The sequence below is a fragment of the Amblyomma mixtum genome, chromosome 3 (genome assembly GCF_055824585.1).
Source record: "Amblyomma mixtum isolate Tamu chromosome 3, ASM5582458v1, whole genome shotgun sequence".
Lineage (NCBI taxonomy): Eukaryota > Metazoa > Arthropoda > Arachnida > Ixodida > Ixodidae > Amblyomma > Amblyomma mixtum.
Genome location: NC_143014.1, coordinates 108,712,131 through 108,732,247, shown reverse-complemented (window position 1 = coordinate 108,732,247; position 20,117 = coordinate 108,712,131). Strand labels below are relative to the sequence as shown.

Sequence of the window (20,117 nt, the reverse complement as noted above, 5' to 3'; positions counted from 1 at the left end):
GTCGAGGGTTTATCTGCTAATTGTTGATTGATGCATTATCTGCTAATTATTGAGGCATTATATACCGGCGCTGAAGCTCTCCCCTTGGTCGTTTAGTGCATCTTCAAAGATGACATTCACGTCTGGGGTGTAGTTTTTGTGCATTGGATCTGTATTATCTGAAGGATCGTCGTATATGTGAAACAAGAATGAGTTAGACTAGCTTGCTTCGCGTTAGCCCGTAGGTCAGAGAGGAAAGACGGAGGGCGTCGTGACGCAAGAAAAAGAGAACCCTTTCTCAGCATAAAGGCATTTGAGTATATGACTGCTTAATTAGATATCCCAGGGCAATAAAAGTAGGAACGCTTCTGAAAACAAGCATGCAAAGAACTGGAACATTGTTGCTCACAGCCATGTAACGAAGGTAAGCTCTTTGAGAACCGACAGCGAAAGCCTTTTGGTTGCGCGCTTGGCATGTAAAAAAAATGTGGCCAGATATCGCGCTCAGCATCAGCAGAATGCCCAAGCAATCACACGCATTCCTCATGTCTCGATTGTATTTAAGTGCAGCGCGAAGTTTCAGTAACAACAACCCGCGAAAGGTTCTTTTCTGTTCGTACCGATAACTGCAGTGCGAGAAGTCATTGTAATCACGACTCAGGCCTGTGAAAATAAAACTTAGCGGAGCGTTAATTTTTTTCTCATCATCTTTTATAACACACGCACACACACAAATATGACAGGGGATTTATTTTAAAGATTCATTTATTTTTATGTTTTTGATTAAAGGAGAATATTACTGAATATGCTATTGTTTAAAGACAATTGATTAGAAAAGCAGAAGAAAAAACAACTGCATGCCGCCGGTGGGAACTACATACATACATACATACATGCATACATACATACATACATACATACATACATACATACATACATACATACATACATACATACATACATACATACATACATACATACATACATACATACATACATACATACATACATACATACATACATACATACATACATACATACATACATGCATACATACATGCATACATGCATACATGCATACATGCATACATGCATACATGCATAGGGTGTTTCGCAGAAGACTACACAATTTTCAAAATAGGCTTTCTGATTTATAAGTCCGCATTTTTCGGCATAGCATTGTCAGCGGTGTAGTACATCAGACTACAGCTAAGATGTGCTAACTAGCGGGATGGTTACCTAATACTGAATGGTAACTGTTTAACCATTACCGTTAGGCTACTTAATTATTGAAAGGCGTGATGTAAGTAGCATTCATATCAGTTTTTAGAATTCCGAAAACGCGGTTACCCTCGGCGCTGTGGCCCAATAAATTTTGGCTACATCGCGTCACAATACATGCGCTTTGGAGTAACTTGCAGTCAAAGCAACTTCTCCAGTGCACGTAACTCGTCGAAATACCCAAAGTTTGTTGGGCCACAGCGCCGAGGGTAACTGTCCATTCGGAATTCCAGAAACTGGTATGGTTATTACTTACGGTGGGCTACACACCTCTCAATATTTAAAGTCAAACAGTAATAGTTAAAAAGTTAACTATTCAATATTAGTTAACCAGCCTGCCAGTTAGCATGTCTTAGCTGGGTTCTGATGTCCTACACCGTTGACAATGCTATGCCGAAAAAGCGCTCTTATAACTCAATACGCCTATTTTTAAACGCTCAAGTTACTATTACCAGCACTTTTAAAACTTACACACAGGTAGAAGTGAGCTCAGAAAACGCCTCATTGTAGCCTTTGTAATCATCTGCGCTGAAGTTGGAAAGAAATGCCCACTGAAGCATTAAGACGACTCAGCTGTCGGGTCTGCGTTCATGAGACGTTCGAGTGTCGCGAACGCTAGCTGGACTGCTAAGCATATGCTTTCCGCGTCGATTTTAAATCCGTGTGTGAACGGCGAACCTTTTGGCTCAACCGCGCTGTGTCTCGACGCGGAGCTGCGTGCCCATTTTGTTCAGCTCTTCGGTCTGAATTTCGGTGAAGCAGCGAACTAAAACCTGTCTCTTGTTTCCCGCGTGGGAGGCGCTCAACATTTAATAAAATTTGTGAGGGCCAAAAGCATATAGAGCGAAATATTTCTGTTTCTTAGCAGAACTGCTTCAATATTTCAAAATTCTTTTGGCGGAGGAGTAAGTTGCAGCCAGTTTAAGCATGTGAGCTGGCGTGATTTCTTGAGTTGCTCTTGCGGCCTTCGCACCTCATGCATTTAGCGATTAATAGATGCGTCATTACTAGTTCCTGCGAGCGGGAACTTAATTGTCCAGTGTTTCAACTTAACATTTGTTCTTCGCTACGTATTTTTTGTCAAAAAAAGTTTGCTTTCTATTTAAACTCGCGCCTAATAAGAAAGCGTCTGTTGTGACAAACAAACAAACAAACAAACAAACAAACAAACAAACAAACAAACAAACAAACAAACAAACAAACAAACAAACAAACAAACAAACAAACAAACAAACAAACAAACAAACAAACAAACAAACAACAAACAAACAAACAAACAAACAAACAAAAAGAAACGTTAGTAGACAGCCCTAAATTTACTGAGGCAATAATATAAAAAAGCTGTATTGCTGCACGTGGCTTTTACTGGCATAATCTCTCAATTTTATGCCCGTGGTTGCTTCTATTTTCTCCACTCTTTTGTGCACAGCCTTGCTTTCAGCGCACAGCATTCAATTTGTTCTTTCGTACTTTGCGCAATCGCCGTTCCATATTTCTACACGGCGAGGCAACCCCTTCATGAAGAGCACATTGATTGATAAGAGTATGGGCTTGAACGTGGCAGAACATCCATATTGCAGGTGTGATGTACGATCTTTATATATACAACCCTAGCGGTCAAGTCACCCGTGACGTCGTAATCGCAACCTGACGCGGCTGCAGGAAATAGACACCGCTCGTCACAGCCTTGCTTCACACTTGTACTGAAGCACGGCAGTCAGATATGTCTGACGTACTACGCTGATACGGACGCCGTACGACGTCATACACATACCTGAGTGATACGTGGTTACAGCTAATAGGGTCAAACTGCACAGTATTCCAGGCAATCGAGCAATGTGCTATAATCGCGGCCAATCTTAATAATGTTCTATTTTTATTTTCATAACGAGGTTCTGACTTTGCGAGAAACCACGTGTATAGGCTCACTAACAGCCTAGGCGAGCTCAGCTGGAGTTTAGGAGCGGCGCTAACCCGCAGCTAAGGCGGCTTCTCAAGTGCGCGAGCTAACGCAGGTGTCAATTTTATGGCTTACGGTGAACTATTCTTTTTTTTTTCATATTTGTAAAGTACCAACTGCGTTGCATGACAGAATAGCCTAAAATTAAATAATGAGATCAGCTCGATGAACCGCAATGCTGACCAAATGACAAAAACCTGCCTAGTGTTTACGCTCTGCTTCGTAATGCGCTAAACTCGGCGAGAGCTCGAAAGATGATTACCATACTCGGTAATGCGCTAATATTAGAGCGCAGGCAGCTGTTGTTGGGTTTTCGTGCTATTAAATGTAGAATGTTTTTTTTTTTTGTATTTTCACGCCGTTACCAAATGAAGTGCCGAATATATGCTATTCAGACATTCTACATAGTTTCTTGATGATTTATTTATTGTTCATGTCTTTTTAATGCTTGAATTTAAGCGTATCTCCCTTTATTGTCCTGTCCTTCGTAGTGACGAAGGGCCGACTTGTGGTCTGTGAATGAGCTCTTATGCATTCTAACTGTCGTACAATGTTCGATCCCAACTCTCCGAATGTGAGCCAAATTCGTAATGCGTGGGCTTCGGTGTCATATATCTCAGGCGCTTCATCATGGCGTTAACTAAGCCCTCAGCCACGTCCTCATTCAGTGTAAGCATGTAAGATGTTCAAATGCGACCTCCGCCCTCAGCTGCAAAGAAGGTGAAGCGGCCACGGGCAAGCGAGGCGCGCTCGGCCTAGCTACGTGATCTTGTCCCGTGAACACCAATTCTCTACAGGTAAACATTAACAGCATAGCCTCGCTCCAAGCCGAGAAGAAGAAGCGGGCACAAGCGCGTGAGCAGCGCTGAGGCTGCGGTGTTACCTGTGAATATGGGTGGCGCCGAAGCTCCGGCCTGGGTGAGCTCCATATAAAAGCTTTCGCTGTAAGTCAATGAAATGGTCAAAAATACTCCTATCACGCACTGCATCACTGCGTTTTCAGTTATGATGCAACCAGGGCACTGTTTTTGGCAGCGCTGTCTATACCGCGTGAGAGGACGACGCTGACCACACGGGCTTTTTATTTCTGGGTTGGTGAAGTATAACGATTCTTTTCCATTGATTCTGTTCTGGGCTGCTTCGACTGCCAAGCACAAATTTCTGTGGCAGCGTGGGCGTGGCGTCATTTCGGGCGATGACGAGAGGTGAAGAAGTAAACTTGAATAGAACTGAAACTGGGTCATTAATTTATTATCTTCTCCCTGGTCTATGCGCCACTCCTCGCACGCTTCTGGCTTGCGCCTTCTGTAACATGTAAGCGATTCACGCTGATATGTTCTTAACTCTTGGTTAGCATGCGAACGAAAGGCGCGAAAATACTTCTCATATTCCATCAGGCGTGAAAATCGCATAACAGTGAGGAACAGCTGTCGAACGGGAAACCGTGGCCCATGTATTTATAGCTTACTCTTCTTCAAAAGTAGAATAAAATTATCTAAATAAAGATGAAAGAAAAAATTCAGCAAAACGGAACTTTGGGCTACTTGGTACTGGTCACAGCTCCCGTCCTTGTCCTTTTGCGCTCAGAGTCATGTATCAAAAGAAAAATGATTCTTTTCTTTCGATTCTATGCTGTTCCCACCGTCCGTCACACCGAGTGGACGGCACCAGTGATAGTGGGGGAGTGGCGTTTCTTTTTAAGCATGAAATGCTTTTAGCTCCCGTTGTCGGCAGTGTGGTGACGTCACGCCGAGACCGAGAGCCATCATCCGGGCACTGAAATCCACTCATCCGGGCACTGAATTCCAGTCATCCGGGCACTGAAATCCACTCATCCGGGCACTGAATTCCAGTCATCCGGGTACTGAATTCCAGTCATCCGGGCACTGAAATCCACTCATCCGGGCACTGAATTCCAGTTATCCGGGCTCTGAAACGAGAACATCCGGGCACCGTACGAGACTTAACGAGATTTAACGAGACTCTCTAAGCCCTCCTACGCGACCGGCATGCAAGCGCCGGTTGGTCTCCAAACGAGACAAAAAATAACTGCTGCCAGTGCCTTCTCAATGTTTATCAAGATATCAGTGGAGCTGTGGGTTTGATAACGCACGGAATTATAATTTCCGATTTCTAATAACGCGTGCAAAAAGCACATAAATGCCACGTTACACTTCGTTGTGATACGTGATCTCTTAGGGGCTTCGCGCATTGAAGCAAAGCCGCGCAGGCGCACAGGGGCCCGGGGGAGAAGCGCTGCGTTCAAAGGGCAAGGCATCGCGCCGAACGGGTGGTGGCGTTCCTCCGTTCCTTTACGGTGCGGTTCGGGTGTCCACCGAGATGCCAGAGAATTACTGCGCCATTTCCTTTCCTCAAAAAACCTTGCGTTCAAATGGCAAGGCATCGCGCTGAACGGGTGGTGGCGTTCCTCCCTTCCTGTACGGTGCGGTTCGGGTGTCCACCGAGATGACATTAGGCCCCCCGTAAACATTTCATGCTTAGTCTACTCTCGTTTACGGGAGAGGCAGAGATTTTTTTATGACTACTGCTGATGCTGCTGTGTGCCAGCGGATCAAGGTTTGGCGAGAGTTCTGCGTTCTGCGGACAGAACTGCAGGCGACGGTGCGTGCATCTCGCGAGAAGGGAGGCGTCGTCGCGTTGACATCGTGGCGCTAAGGAAGTTGCCTTCTCTGCGGAAGGTCTCGTTTGTCCTCACGGAGGAGGAGAGGCCGTTGAGCTAGGGTGTGCGCGCGCCCAGTGACAGCGCATCGAGGCTTTGCTCGCGTTCGAATCGCGTTGGCCGAAGGGTACCATCTTTAGCAGGCTGCGAGGTCGTTCGAAACTGGGCTTGGTCCCACGAGGGGCGCAGCGGTGTTTACGGAGGTTCTCCCAAGCGTACAGGTGTCCAAAAACGTTTTCGGAACGCCGTAATCACGAAAAACACCAATTTCTTCGCTGACTCGAAGCGCAACCAGGTCCTGAGGGGTGCATTGTGCAGGTCGCGCGGGGAACTACAAAGCACGCACTTCACTTCATGGCTGCATGCTTTGGCTGGCCAGTAATTGGGCTTTGTTACAATTTTCGTGCTCCGAAAACTTTCGTGGGCACCTGTACACCCCTAAACAAAGCCAGGAGCCAGGCCGGGGTACGCATGTACCCATTTTTAACGGTGGGTGTCCGGCGGTGGGTTTCGAACCAACAACCTCCCGCGCGCGCACGCACGCACGATGTGTGTGCAATCTGAAAGACGTCGCAGTTTTACCTGTTGGCTTCTGTCATATATATATATATATATATATATATACACAGGCCGCCGCGGTGGCTCAGTGGTTATGGTGCTCGGCTGCTGACCCGAAAGACGCGGGTTCGATCCCGGCCGCGGCGGTTGAATTTCTTTGGAGGAGAAATTCTAGAGGCCCGTGTACTGTGCGATGTCAGTGCACGTTAAAGAACCCCAGGTGGTCGAAATTTCCGGAGCCCTCCACTACGGCGTCTCTCATAGCCTTAGTCGCTTTGGGACGTTAAACCCCATAAACCAAATCAAACCAAAGATACACACATATATAAAGGCAGAAAAAGTTCGTCGGGCTATGTGGCAATACACTTGAAAATAGACGTGGTGAAGAAACACTTTTCTTGACGTTTCGGCCGGGGACCGGCCTTCGCGTGAAGAAACTGAGCAGCGGGCAGTCTCTTAAATTTATATGATGATGTTAACACTATCTGCACTAACGAATACGAACATAAAAAAAAGGTAAAATTGGGCGAAATCACGCATTCGCAAAATTGCTAAAGTTGTGTATCAGGGGTCATCGAAAATACCAAGAAAACATAGACACGTGTCGAACTTACAAGGTGCATAATAATGCGGAGAGCACACGTACGAAAACGGCGCGGCGCAAAAAATAGATATAATCAAAAGGGGGACACGATGCAAAGCTACATTGGCAATAATATGCGTAGCCTCCGAAATACACACATTGAAAGAAATGAATAAAACCGCGCGAAAGTGCAATGATTCAGAGTGACATGCAGTCACAATACTGGTACATTGTGTAGTCACGTACAATGCATTTTATAAAGGGAATGAAAATTCCAGTCTCGTCTCCGCTGTTCTCAAGAAGTTGGTCAGAAAAATCAGGCGATTAAAGCAGGCAAGTTAGCTTACCTACACTTTGGTTTAAACCTGACGAGGCGGCTTTAAACTTGTGAATTAAAAATGTTTCTCTGACTTCTCGGTCGTAGTGCGATCGAAACACAGATTACAAAATGGTGGCTTGTAATTTATCAAATGAGTGACCTGAAACATTTACATGCTTAGATAGGGGCAGGCTGGGTAGGCTTCCACTGTGAGCCTTATGGTTGTTAAAGCGCAATCTGAAAAACGTCGCAGTTTTACCTATATATTGCAGCTGACAGACAGAACATTCTAGCAGAGAAATTACGGTTTTCGCTGCCGCAGGTGAAGGTAACTTCAATTTTTACACTGTAGGTGGAAGCAGTGGTACCAGCTATCTGTGACGTAGTCACCTGTAGGAAAATTTTACGGCGAGATTTCTTGCATGGTGCACAGCCGGAAAACACTGGACGGGTGACTTTGGAAGAAGTTAAAAGATCTCGCAAATTTTTATCACGTCGGAATATAGCTCGCGGTGGTCCTTTAACGATGTCCTTTAATCGGTCACTCTGCACCATGATATTAAGAGGTCTTCGTAGAATGTCTTTTACGTTGGGAGCAGAGGCTGAGTAGGTTAAGACTAAATTAGTTTGGTTTTTCAAGATAAGTTCTTTCGTTTCGCACAGTAATGACTCGCGGTCTCATGCGTCTGCGCTTATCACGACGTCATCAATTACCCTTGCCGGACACATGTAAGAACACTGCGAAGTTCTGCGCAGTTCTTGTAAAATGCCGATGGCTCTGAGCATGTTCTTTTAAAGCGGACGGCCTGACTGCAGAGAATTCTAGTTTTGCAATATTTTACATAGCTGCTGTTAAAGTGAAGATACTGTTGGCAGTCCGTAGGTTTCTAATAAAGGCAGGTTGTTAGTTTATTATTGTTAAGAGGCACTGCGACATCAAGAAAATAAATAGTTGAAGCTGATAACTTTTGATATATATATATATATATATATCAAAATCAAAAGTTATTTCTTGGCAGCTGATTGATTAATATAAGATAAGGGCGCACTCGAAAAAGGCTGGTCCTCCAGCCGAAACGTCGTGAATTAAATCTTGTTATGTTTTTCAATTTCTGCTGACTTTATCTTATATCGTATATATATATATATATATATATATATATATATATATATATATATATATATATATATATATATATATATATATATATATATATATATATATATATATATATATATATATATATATATAGAGCCCACTAAAAAGGAGCAGAACTGGAACAGCAATGCTAAGTTATTCCGAGCAATATGCAAACTATCCGCTTCGTTACTTGGAAGAAAGATCCTTGCGATGTATCAAAAAATGCATCTCGCGTCGCCAGCCGCTCGACTTGCACGTATATTTGATAGTGCAGTATCACCATCCTTGGAGGCCCGCTCGCGTATGGCATAGGGCGAGTGGTCGATAGGCTGGCACCACTTCCAGAGTTCGCGGAAGGCAGTTTAACGCGCACAACATTCGAGGCTTCGCGGCAAACTTCCCGTCGCTGGCATTATCGCCGGAAGCAGAATGCTTCCGGGTATGGCGCAGAGGCGTAAGGCCACGCCACTCAAAAGTAAACACAGAGTCGAGTAAGCGCACCACGCTCAGTGCGCAGGCGCTGACTGTTTTTTAACCAGGAGCAAGATACCAAGGGAAAATAGACAATGGAGTTGCACTATGGGTTGCATTTCTGGTATTGCCTTCTCGTGGTGCTGATATTTCTGCGTGTGATCGCAACGGCTGACGCGTTGTAGCAATATCAGGATCTGAAGGCGGCGTTAATCTGCTGATAAGGGAGCCATAAAGCGGAGCCTTAAATGGACCCCGGGAGCATAAAGCCCGCGAGCCTTTCTACAGCGGTATCCGCGAGGAAAAGGTCGGCTATAACGCTTTGAGCAGGCAAGAAACGAACGCTTCCTAGATCGCAAGTGAGTATGCGACTGACAATTTAGCGCGTGAGTTTACCTTTCTTATGTAAGAGGAGGATGTCTTGGTATCCTGGACGTTTTTTATAATGGCAACAATCGTGCATGAGTGCCAAACGTGTGAGCTTACTGACAGCGGCAAACGATGACAGAATTCAAATTGTGAAGCATTCAGTGCATGCATAACGCGTCATTTATTTCTCTTTAATAATAATTCTTTATTCAATGTTGCTTCTTTTTTTGTGCGCAGAGATGTCTTCTGGCAACCAGTCATTTCAGCAAACAGTGACCCGTGTGGATGGGGTAAGTGACTTCTACTCGGTGTTTCCATCCTTCCTAAACTACTTTTTTAATTAATCTGTATTTTACTAATCAGTGTGAAAGCATGAGCGGAGTTTAACTCGGCTGATTATTTTTGACATTATTTTTTTCCTTGCTGTGTTGCTGTGCACTACATCAGTGCAATATGCGTGGGAGTTATGAACTCCTTGGCTTATTGGCCGTTGCAGTCAACAAGGAGCTCTTTGCTCAACGGAGCTGACCGTATTCATGCGTACAGTCGAACAAAAGAACTTCACAGTTCCAGCCAACAGCTCCGTGAATTCTTTCCGTTCTTGCCAACTTAACGCGACTTTAGATATACCGCCTAAATTCTATAAAAGACGATTATATCGTTTTATTGTGCACAGTTGATTAAATCTGAAATCTTCGGGCGATATTCGGTCCACTGGTTTGCTTCGACTTGCAAACTTGCAGGTAGTATTGGCAATCTTTCATGAGCCTTAGCCAGCTTCCCAACGTAGTAGTTTGTGCTCCCAACTGTCACCGCCCATTGTCAAAGCGGAGCCGACACGCTGTACTCTTTGGGCGAAAGTGCACAGTTCTGCAGATCAGTCTTACCCAGAGACTTCATGAATTATGTTCTAATGGAAGGATTGAGTGAGAACGTGTACCATTGGTGCCCTGTACCATTATTAGACACAGTGGTCCTGTTTCTTTGGGTCATCAGGGCGTGGTTACTACGTCGACCAGGACGACGCAGCGCATTATACAAGTCTCAGAGACTTCGGGCTACCCGGGCGACCAGTTCCCGGCAAGCCACCACGTGAAGAGGACCGTGGTGACGCGGACCATCAAGCAGCACGCCGATGGCACTGAGGAAGTGATTGAGGACGTGGTCACCGACGATGGTGTACCGCGCGTCCAGGACAAGCCCAAGAAGGGCCTCTTCGGCTTCCTGGCCGGCAAGAAGGACAAGGCCAGGGTCACCATCGAAGAGGCGCCAAGCGACCAACAGGCCACGAGCAGGCTCATAAGCGACCGCAAGGCCCCGTCCAAGCCTCTCAGTGACAAGGAGTTCCGGCAAGACAGCCTCAAGTGGCACAACCACTACCGCGCCATCCACGGAGTTCCGCCGCTCAAGCACAGCGATGAGGTCAGAGCAGCGGAGGGGAGCAGGGGTGTTTTGGAAAAAATGTCTCCGGCTGTTTGTCGAACTGCATGAGGCTTTAGTGCGTGGGATCTCGCGGTGCAGGGACAAGCGTCAGCACTATGCGCCATATGACTTCGCGTAGTACTGCCGTTTTGCCCACCTCTGCGCATTGGCAAATGAGCTTCGTGATTAACACAAAAACAGCTGTTAGCTTGCAGTTTCTTTCACTTAGGACTACATTAACTACTACCAAATTACTCACATTCACTGTTCGGGTGAGGTAAGAGTATTGTTTCTAATGCATCTGTAATACAGGGTGTTTCAGCTCACATTTTACACAGTTTTTCAAACTAGGCTTTTTGAGTTGGAAGAGCGCTTTTTTCGGCGTAGCATTCTCAGCGGCGCAGTATATCAGAATACAGCTAAGACGTGCTATCTAGCAGGCTGGTTAACCAATATTGACTAGTTAACTTTTAAACTATTACCGTTAGGCTCCTTAGTTATCGAGAGGCTGTAGCCCATGATAATATCCATATCTGTTTTTAGAATTTCAAAAATGAGGTTACTGTCGGCGCTGTGGCCCAATAAATTTTGGCTATTAATACGAGTTAGTGCTCTGGAGAGGTTGCGTATGTATTTTGGCGTGATGTAGTCAACATTTGTGGGGCCACAGCGCCGATTGTAACCATGTTTTCGAAATTCTAAAAGTTGATATTAGTTACGGTGGAATGCATTCCTCTCAATAATTAAGGACCTTAAGTGTAATAGTTAAATAGTTAACTATTCAATATTAGTTCACCAGCCTCCTAGTTAGCACATCTTCGCTGTATTCTGATGTACTGCACCGCTGATAATGCTATGCCGAAAAACGTGCTCTTCTAGCTCAAAAAGTCTATTTTTAAAAATTGTGTAATGTCTTCGGTGGAACGCCCTGTATAATGGCATCGTGTACTAACTACAGCTACACCCCGAATACTTTCACGTCCCGCCAGCCTTAATTTTATAACGTATTCTGAAATGCAAATGAAGCACAATGCTTGTAATTTGTGGCGATGTAACGTGTTATTAATGTGAGAATTCCATGCTGGAGCAACACATGACGCCAACGCATGCCGTGAATTGGACAGTGCCTGCAGGTTCGCAAAGCTGTTAGAATGAATGTGTGTACGTAAGACGAGTTTGTGACTGAGCGGCGCTTACGACTGGCCATTTGCAATGTCCATTCAGACATTAGATATGCCCCCTGCCAATCCTAAACCGATCTGACAGGTGAAGGCGCATAAGCAACTTTATTATGTTGGCTTCAGATTCGGGGACTGTGTAAGACCCGAAAATTCAGGTTGTGTGTTCTTTGCGGCTCTAATATACAGCGTGCTCTGGAAGCCTGTTTTTATAGTATTGACCTTTGGTGGTTCACTGCCTGGCTATATTTTTTGCATGTTTTTTTTCCCGAGCACCATTCTACAATTTGAAAGTTCCAGTTCTTCTGTTGACTTCGGAGTTGCTGCGGAGGTTAACTGCAACTGTGCCTGATTTATGTCATTATATATTGGCCACTGATAAAATATTCGACGAATAGAAAATACCAATAAATCAGCTAATTCCGGAATTCTACATTCAATAATAATTGGACGATATGGTCGGATGCATCAAACAGATGTTTAGATCATTTGTTTCCCGCTGCGAATTTCCGCTAATTACCCTGATTTTAAAAAGCGCGCTCACTTGTACAACGCCCGGCGATGAAAGATTAAGGAGGCATGCATTTATCTGAACAATTATTTTGCATTTCAGTGCCAATGAAATATTTGCTCATGTCTGTGCGCACCTTCTCTGTACAGCTGTGCCGGTACGCACAGGAGTGGGCTGACACACTGGCCAAGAAGGACACGTTTTGTCACCGCCCGAACAACAAGTACGGCGAGAACATCTACATGGCTTGGTCATCAGACCCCACCAAGGAGGTGACAGGTGCGCAATCACTTCCGTCTCACTCGAGGTACTAGTTAAAACGACGCGCTTCTACGAGCGGTTCTAAATACATGACATTTTCCCTGCACCTATTAACGCGATAGCGTTAAAGGCCCCGTTACCCAGAAAAATCCGGCGTCGGCTTTGTCGGCGTTGTGAACGAAAAATAGGGTGGCGTAGGGTGGCTCAGGTGGCCACCCGCCGGAGAAGCAACCTAGGTGGTCACGTAGGTCACGTGACCTTGTGGGGTCGTCACGACCTGCCCACCGAATGGCGAACAAACTGACCACCGTGGCACGTGGCTATTAAATTAATGATTGGTAGGCGAGAGGTTGCTCGGGAAGAGCAACTTAGGCCGCAAAAGCCCCACCGGTGGCAGCACCTGCCATCGCGGGGCAGTGGTACTACATCCCTTAAACGCTGCGCCACCGCGGAAGGAGGGGTGCGAGGACATCCAGGATCCTAGGACTGTTGGGAATGACCAATTCCACATATACGGGTAATGTCTCGTTAACGCTACCGCGTCATATCCTAAATGCGGAGCTTAAGTGTCTCCTCCAATTTTTCTCTCAGCCTTTGCTCTCTTAATGTTTACAACTGCGAGCTATATCGCGCGTGAAGACGAGGTTCATCACTGGTTCCTTTGGCTGCAGGACGAGAGGCGGTTGATTCGTGGTACAGCGAGATCCAGCAGCACCAGTTCGGCTGCGAGCCCCGCAGTCTCGGCTCCGGCCACTTCACGCAAGTCGTCTGGAAGGCCAGCACCGAACTCGGCACGGCTCGCGCGCGCACGGCCACCGGCAAGCTGCTCGTGGTGGCCAACTACAACCCCGCCGGCAACCTCATCGGCAGCTTCGCTCAGAACGTGCCCCCGCCCAAGAAGTGAGCCAGCCCCGCCACGACGACGACAAGGCGCTGTGTCTTCCGCGTGTGCTTGACTACGCGCACCGTCGCGCGCAACGGGCTTGCGTGTGTGTAAATAATTTTCGCTGCAAACGCCAGCCGTTACAGGAGCTCTGCATTTTTGGCCGGAAATTCAGCCGCGCGTGTGGAGGTCCCTTTATTTTAGCAGTATTAGTGGATCGTTGAAAAGAAGCTTCAGCTTCAAAAGATGTTGATTTGAGCGCTAGAAAGGACTACACGTTTGTGTTGACGAACGAATCAGTATGCTTTGGTGTGGAGCGTTGCATTTACAACGAAATATAATGCTATGCAGATAACGTTTGCGAATAGTAGAATGAATTTAGTGGCAACGGCGTTAGGCGCTGGTGTAACTTTGTGCATATCGCTTGCGCAAGCCATGGTGAAAGCGGATAAAACCGATAAAAAATTCTTGTACGCTGGTAAGCTAACACGAGCCGGAGATATATACTCGCAATTGCGCTTCAGGCATTTATCCGCAGGTGTGACTTTCTGGGGCCTTAATTCAGGCAGCGAAAGGGCTATATTTGCAGTGCAAAATGAATGCTACCGAAGTTTTGTTATTGTGAGAATTTAAAGTCGTTTATTCGCGACCATACGATATTTTGATAAGACTTGCCACCATTGTGACTTTGTGCCAAACATTTCTTGATCCCATGGTCATTCCAAAGAGGCAAGGAAAAAAAAAAAGAAAGGCGAGGCAACTCATGCAGTTTTGCGCATGACTTTGCTCCAGTAAGCCCGTATTTGTAAGCAGACGAAGCAGCCATAACGCTTGCACGCTTGGGGAGTTTTCTCCTTTAAATGAAGCTATACTACGTCCTGACTAGGAAGAAGCTCCTTCAGCAGAAGGCAGCGTACAAGATCAATGTTTCAATTTTAATCTACTTTTCCCGCGAGCAGGTACACAAGCGCGGCAAAGAAGCAAACAGCGAAAAATAAGCTGACATAATGTGCGGCGATGCGTGTTATGAGGAAATGTATCTATTTAAATTTTTTCAGCAAAAGGCCTGCCCTTGACCAGTAAAGATGGAGTTGTATGCATACACGAACATTCCAATGTCTATCGTTTCATGCCAGTATGCTGGGAGCCAGAAACTGAGTGAGATGCGCTCTACCTTATGCGAATCACATATTGTGATTTGTATTAATTTTGTTGCTGAAATTAACTTCAAGAGTCACCCTGACTAAAAAAGACCGTTCTCGATAAGAAAGTCTCTTTTGAACCGCGGTTTGTTCAGTATCTTTCGAATGAGTGAGTATGAAGAGGCAAGTTGGTTTGAATTAATGCAGTCAGTGTAGATGTGCTTACGAGAGGAGCGTGGCAGGGGTTGAATGCAAAGGAACATAAGGCCCACGTTGTCGCATTTTAGAAGACACTCAGTTTGCACAGTCGTGTTCTTCTGCAGTCTGCCAATAGCAAAGCAATGCATAAACAGCCATTGCGAAGAAAATACCTCTGATGAAGCTCTCGCTTTATAAATTTCATGCCTCTCAATAAGCATCTCACTGCTGCCTAAGGTCATGAAAGGGAATTTATTGCCTGCCTCCCTGTTTGACCTCAGCAGGTGCGTCAGAACTTCGCAGTGGCTGCCGTGTGTTTTGCAATTGCTCCTATATATAAAGCAGGTCAGGAGTATGTGCCTCGGATAGAAGCAAGCGCCTTTGCTGCGAATGTGTTTGTTTGGCTGTACTCATGAAAAGTCATTTTATGTGCCCCTTACACAGGTGAGGCCAGTGCATGGTCATCTATGCAAATTAAACATCTGCATTCGCTACATATGAAAGGGGTGTTTCGGGTTGGTACACCAGGAACATAAATGCATTTGAACGTGGAAGCCAATCCCGTTACGAAGAGAAGTATTAACACGTCGGCCTGACGCCAGGGAAAGTATCGTATATAAGTGAGTTCAAACGCGTTTTGATTGTAACGCGCAACATTCCTTTCCTAGCTCACGCTACATCTAGGGATAGATTCTATGGCTTGCTTTGGCGCATCGGGTCACCAACCAAAGAGCGATGTATTCTTTTTTTGTGTTTTTTTGGAGAATAAAGTTGTTTTGTTGAAGTAGTTTGCAAGTGTTTCTCTCAACCCGCTGCATGTAAGCGCGCCACCTTATACGCGAAGCAGCATAAAGGTACCAATGGCGACATATCTTCACCTCTGTGGGCGGGATCCCACCGCTCGAAGCGCCATGCAGTCTGAACGACAGCAGTTACGGAATGGAAAGCACACGTGATACAGCGTTTGTCAAAAACGCACAGGCCACCGGATTCGCTACCACGCCAGCTAGTGGTGCTCTTGTATAGCACCCCTGTAACTCTTGAACACAGGAGGGGTGAGGCCTATGGTTCCCCTCGACATCGAGAGGGCGCTTTAGATGCAAAACGAGATTCACCAGACGGCCGAGGGCCAGTCGTGATGGTGTGAATGTTGTCCACAAAGTCGGTAAGTCAGTGGCGTGAGAGCAGCTCCCTAAAGCAACTCTTCAACGCACTTCTTCTGGGCTAGTTTCTGCGCACCGTCATTTAAGGATCACCCAAGCACGGCTTGAAGATCGATCAGTATCCTTCAAGTATAGGGCGTGAGGGCATATCATGGCGCCATCTTAAGGAGAGCCCGCGTGACGTTGGAAGGGGGATCACTTGTGTCGCTCTGTTGCCGCCGTTATGGACAACACTGAAGCTTCCACGTCTAAAGCCACAGGTGTCGTCAGGTCATTAATCCCAGTGAAAAGATCATTTTTACGTGGTAGGTGGGTAGCTGTGCTGAACGTCAAGTCATATCGATGTTGTAAAAAACAAACGCGGTCCTATCGGTTTCAGTTTGTACCAGCGGTGCTGTGCCGTTCGACTGCTCCCTTGAAGTATTTTTGGGGTAGTCAATTACGGTAGAGGTGACAACACCAGGTCTTGGATGGCACATAACAATTTTTAAATGTTCAAACTGTGAAGGTGTGTTTGAGGCAGCCACTCCGGTGTCGGCTACTAATTAAACAGTTTAGCGCCAGTTCCATGCATAAAATCTTGCTCCGTGAAATGCTTGGTGCACACACAACAGTGTGTGCTCACTTTTTTTCCCACTCTGAGCGTGAATAGCCATGCTTCTCGCAGGTTTCTATCTTTACGACTGAAATGAGAACTTGCACCGACCTCCATCGCATATGTCTGGCAGACACATTCATAAACCATCATGGCTGAAGCATGCATAACGTTACGCTGTTACCGAGACGACACACGATCAAAATGTGCAATGCAGCTATGAACCCGCTATCAGAATAAAACAAATAGAAAACGCATTCTGTTTCTTTTAAAACGCAGAAATTCTTATATTATAAACCACGAAGAGCAGTTGTGATAAAAGTCAACACTGCCTTAGTTCTTTGCGTACCTCGACTGTTCGCTCCTCTTATCCCCTCCCATGCAATTTCATCTTTATTGTCTCGGTATATGTCCTTTAGCTTTTAACGCGACAGCGTTATGAGTCCCGTATCGCATAAAAGCCAGCGCCTTGGCCGTGAGCGAAAAATCCCTAAGGAAGCAAAGAATTAAAAAATTCAGGAAAAGGTCAATGAATGTTCATATTGGCTGCAAATTTCACAAAAATTTCGTCATCGAGGCAGCGGTGCATTTACGAATGTCTCCACCCGTCCTTTCGCAGTTAAGTTTGCTCATTTCTAAACTTCTTTCCATTATGCTGTACTCTGGTACATTTCTACTAAGGGAGATTACCCGACCGGCGCGCCTAAAATACTCACCTATAACTGATGTAATGTATTTCACAGGTCATTCCTCCCTAAACAGTTTCCCTCAGCATATTGAATCAGTTCCTGCTTTCTTTGATCATTTTTATTAAAGGTGCACTGAAGAGGAATCTGAGCTCGTCTTTTTGCCGCGGGAACTCAATCTACACGTTCCGAGCATTCTTAGAAACTTCGATTTATTGCCCTGTGTGGCCGATTTCCGTAATTAAATCGAATTAAAGTCCAGCTCCCGCCTTTTTTTTTCAATTCTCCCCCGTACCCAGTCCCGTGGCGGCTTGCCGCTCTGCCATCGGCAGAGTAATACGTAGCAATACGTAGAAGAAAATGGTCCGCCCGTACTTTTATTTCTGCGGGCTTATTTTGCGGCTATATTATCTGCGAATGAAACGATTTATTCACGGACACATAAAAAACAAAACAAAGCGAAAGCAAAGCTTCACACCAAGACCTGCAGCTCGGCACCCGCGTCGCAGATTGCGTCTCAGGCTGACGACTCGTCGGCAGACATGGACCTTACGGTGTCCCCGGTAGACGACTATTTCACTCCAACCCCGGAAATCGGCTGGAGCACCATTTGTGTCAGCCGTAAGCCTGCCTCCGCCACCCGACCCCGCGCCGAGCTCATCACTGTTGGCATCCAACTTCCCCCTGGTACCCTCACTCCCAAGGTGCCTCGCTACGATGTGCTCGCGGCAGTCATCTCCGCTGCACAACTCTCCTTCAAAACCAGTGCAGAGATCACCCTTCAGGCCAAGCCAACCCAAAGCCTTATGTTTTTAAAAACTCATTACCCTCTCACTGCCCACCTACTTTCTATCACGCACCTTCAGCTTCACGGTAAGCCTATCAGCATCAAAACATATGTCCCCCATCTTCCCATCTCATGCCTCAGCGTCATCCATAACGTTGGTGGCCACTTCACCCCTGATGACCTCATGCATGAAATTGAAGCATTCACGCTCGCATGATAGGCACCACTCAGTCGGTGCTCATAACTTTCGCTGGCACCGTCATTCCCTACTTTGTATATTTTAAAGGCGTTGCCTTCCGGTGCCGTCCTTATAAACCCAAGCCTCCCACCTGCACAGCGTTCCGGCCAAGTGCCATCGCTGTGCTGCTCCTCTACCCGCCGACCGTGCCGCTCGTGTATGTGCCCAGCCCTGGTGCGTTCATTGCAGGTAAACACCCACCCCTCCCTCGACCCCACCTGTCCCTTCCTCCTCTCTAAACAACGCGAGTGTGCCAAAGCTGCATACCTCCGACGCCTAGCTTTGCGTCGGGCCACTCAACCCACCGCCTCCTACTCCTCTAATCATGAACCTCCATCAGCTCCGTCACGTCATCACCAGGCTCATACGCCGCCAAAGTTAAAGGATCGTCGGTGCCAGCGTTCCTCTCTACCACTACACCACCCTCTCTATCCCTGTTTGACGAGAGCCGCTCATTCGACCTCCGACTCGCAATGTTGGAACGCCAGCAGCGAGAGCAGCAGCCCATTTTCTACGATCTACAACAGCAGATCCATGCCTTGACTCAAACACTCCAGACAACCATCTCCTCTCTTACCTGCCAGCTTACCAAGCTAAATGAGCACCTTGCCACGTTCACCACTCCCTCCTCCACCGCCCAGGTCACCCCCTTGGCTGATCTTGTCGAAACTACCAGACAGGCACACCACACTCGCTTGGTTAAGCTAGAGACTTCGGTTCTCCAGATTCTTACCCTCCTACAAGCACAATCCAAGCAATTGGAATCCTTCACTTCTATGCTCCACTCCGTGCATGAGTCACTGCCCCCGGCCAAGAAGAAGGAACGCGTACCCTTAAGAGCTTCTACGTCTGCACTATCATAATGGCATTTGGCGAGGACCTCGAGATTGTGAAGAGGAACTGCCGAAATCTTTGCCATAATAAGACCCCCCTCCACCAGTATCTGCTCAGCCATCCCTCCCTGCCCCATTTTCTCCTTCTCCAGGAGACTCGGACGGCCCGCACCGTCCCAGGCTACCGCGCCTACCATGCCACTACGGCCACACCACTTGGGTTTATTATTGTACGCAGCGACGTGCTGGTAGAGCCACTTGACATCCCCTCCACCCTCCTTAAATATTTAGTTGGCGTAGTCTATTACCACCCTTCTTCCCGCATCTCACTCGCCCTTTTGTCTTTCTACAACCCCCCTGTCACTTCCTCAATTCTCCGCCCTGGGCAAAGTTATTTCGCTCTCTTCCTTCTGCCTCCCATCTCCTCTTTGTTGGTGACTTTAATGCCCCTATTACACTCTGGGGCTACCCCCAAACCCTCAAACCCGGCCGCCTCCTCCACTGTTTGGCACAGGAACGCCACCTCACCCTTCTTAATACTCCCGGCTCCCCTACTCGAGCGGGCGCTGCCTCACAGCGCCCCACGACACGCGACCTCACTTTCTCTCGGGGTTCACTTTCCTTTCACTGCCAGGAGACAGCCGAAACTCTTCTCAGTGACCACTTCCTCATCCATATTACCACCTTTCTTTCCCACATCCCTCGATGTCATCCGGTCATTCACACTAACTGGCACACCTTTCGCACTAATCTCGCCTCCGACTCCTTTCAATCCTACGACGACTGGACGTCGCGCATCTCTGCAGCGCTCACTGCCAGTAGTCGTCGCGTTCGCTCTCGCCGCCCAATCCCAGACCTAGACCCTCACCTTCTCCGCTT

The 20,117-nt window shown here is 46.8% G+C and overlaps 1 protein-coding gene across 8 annotated transcripts in view; it reads left to right on the top strand.

Annotated features, from left to right (window-relative positions):
- Positions 1-15,720, top strand: part of LOC149351317 (Golgi-associated plant pathogenesis-related protein 1-like) — a 49,496-nt gene extending 33,776 nt beyond the window's left edge. For 6 of the 8 annotated variants that reach the window (XM_089580643.1, XM_089580647.1, XM_089580639.1 and 3 more), the window contains 4 exons: positions 9,579-9,631; positions 10,338-10,763; positions 12,602-12,731; positions 13,385-15,720. In XM_089580643.1, the coding sequence (XP_089436769.1) occupies positions 9,581-9,631; positions 10,338-10,763; positions 12,602-12,731; positions 13,385-13,617 (840 nt within the window). In that variant the 5' untranslated portion in view covers positions 9,579-9,580 and the 3' untranslated portion in view covers positions 13,618-15,720. Of the gene's footprint in view, positions 1-8,813; positions 9,359-9,578; positions 9,632-10,337; positions 10,764-12,601; positions 12,732-13,384 lie in introns of those variants that run through there. The other 2 variants (XM_089580646.1, XM_089580642.1) reach the window with 2 other exon arrangements.
- The last annotated feature ends 4,397 nt before the right edge of the window (positions 15,721-20,117 follow it).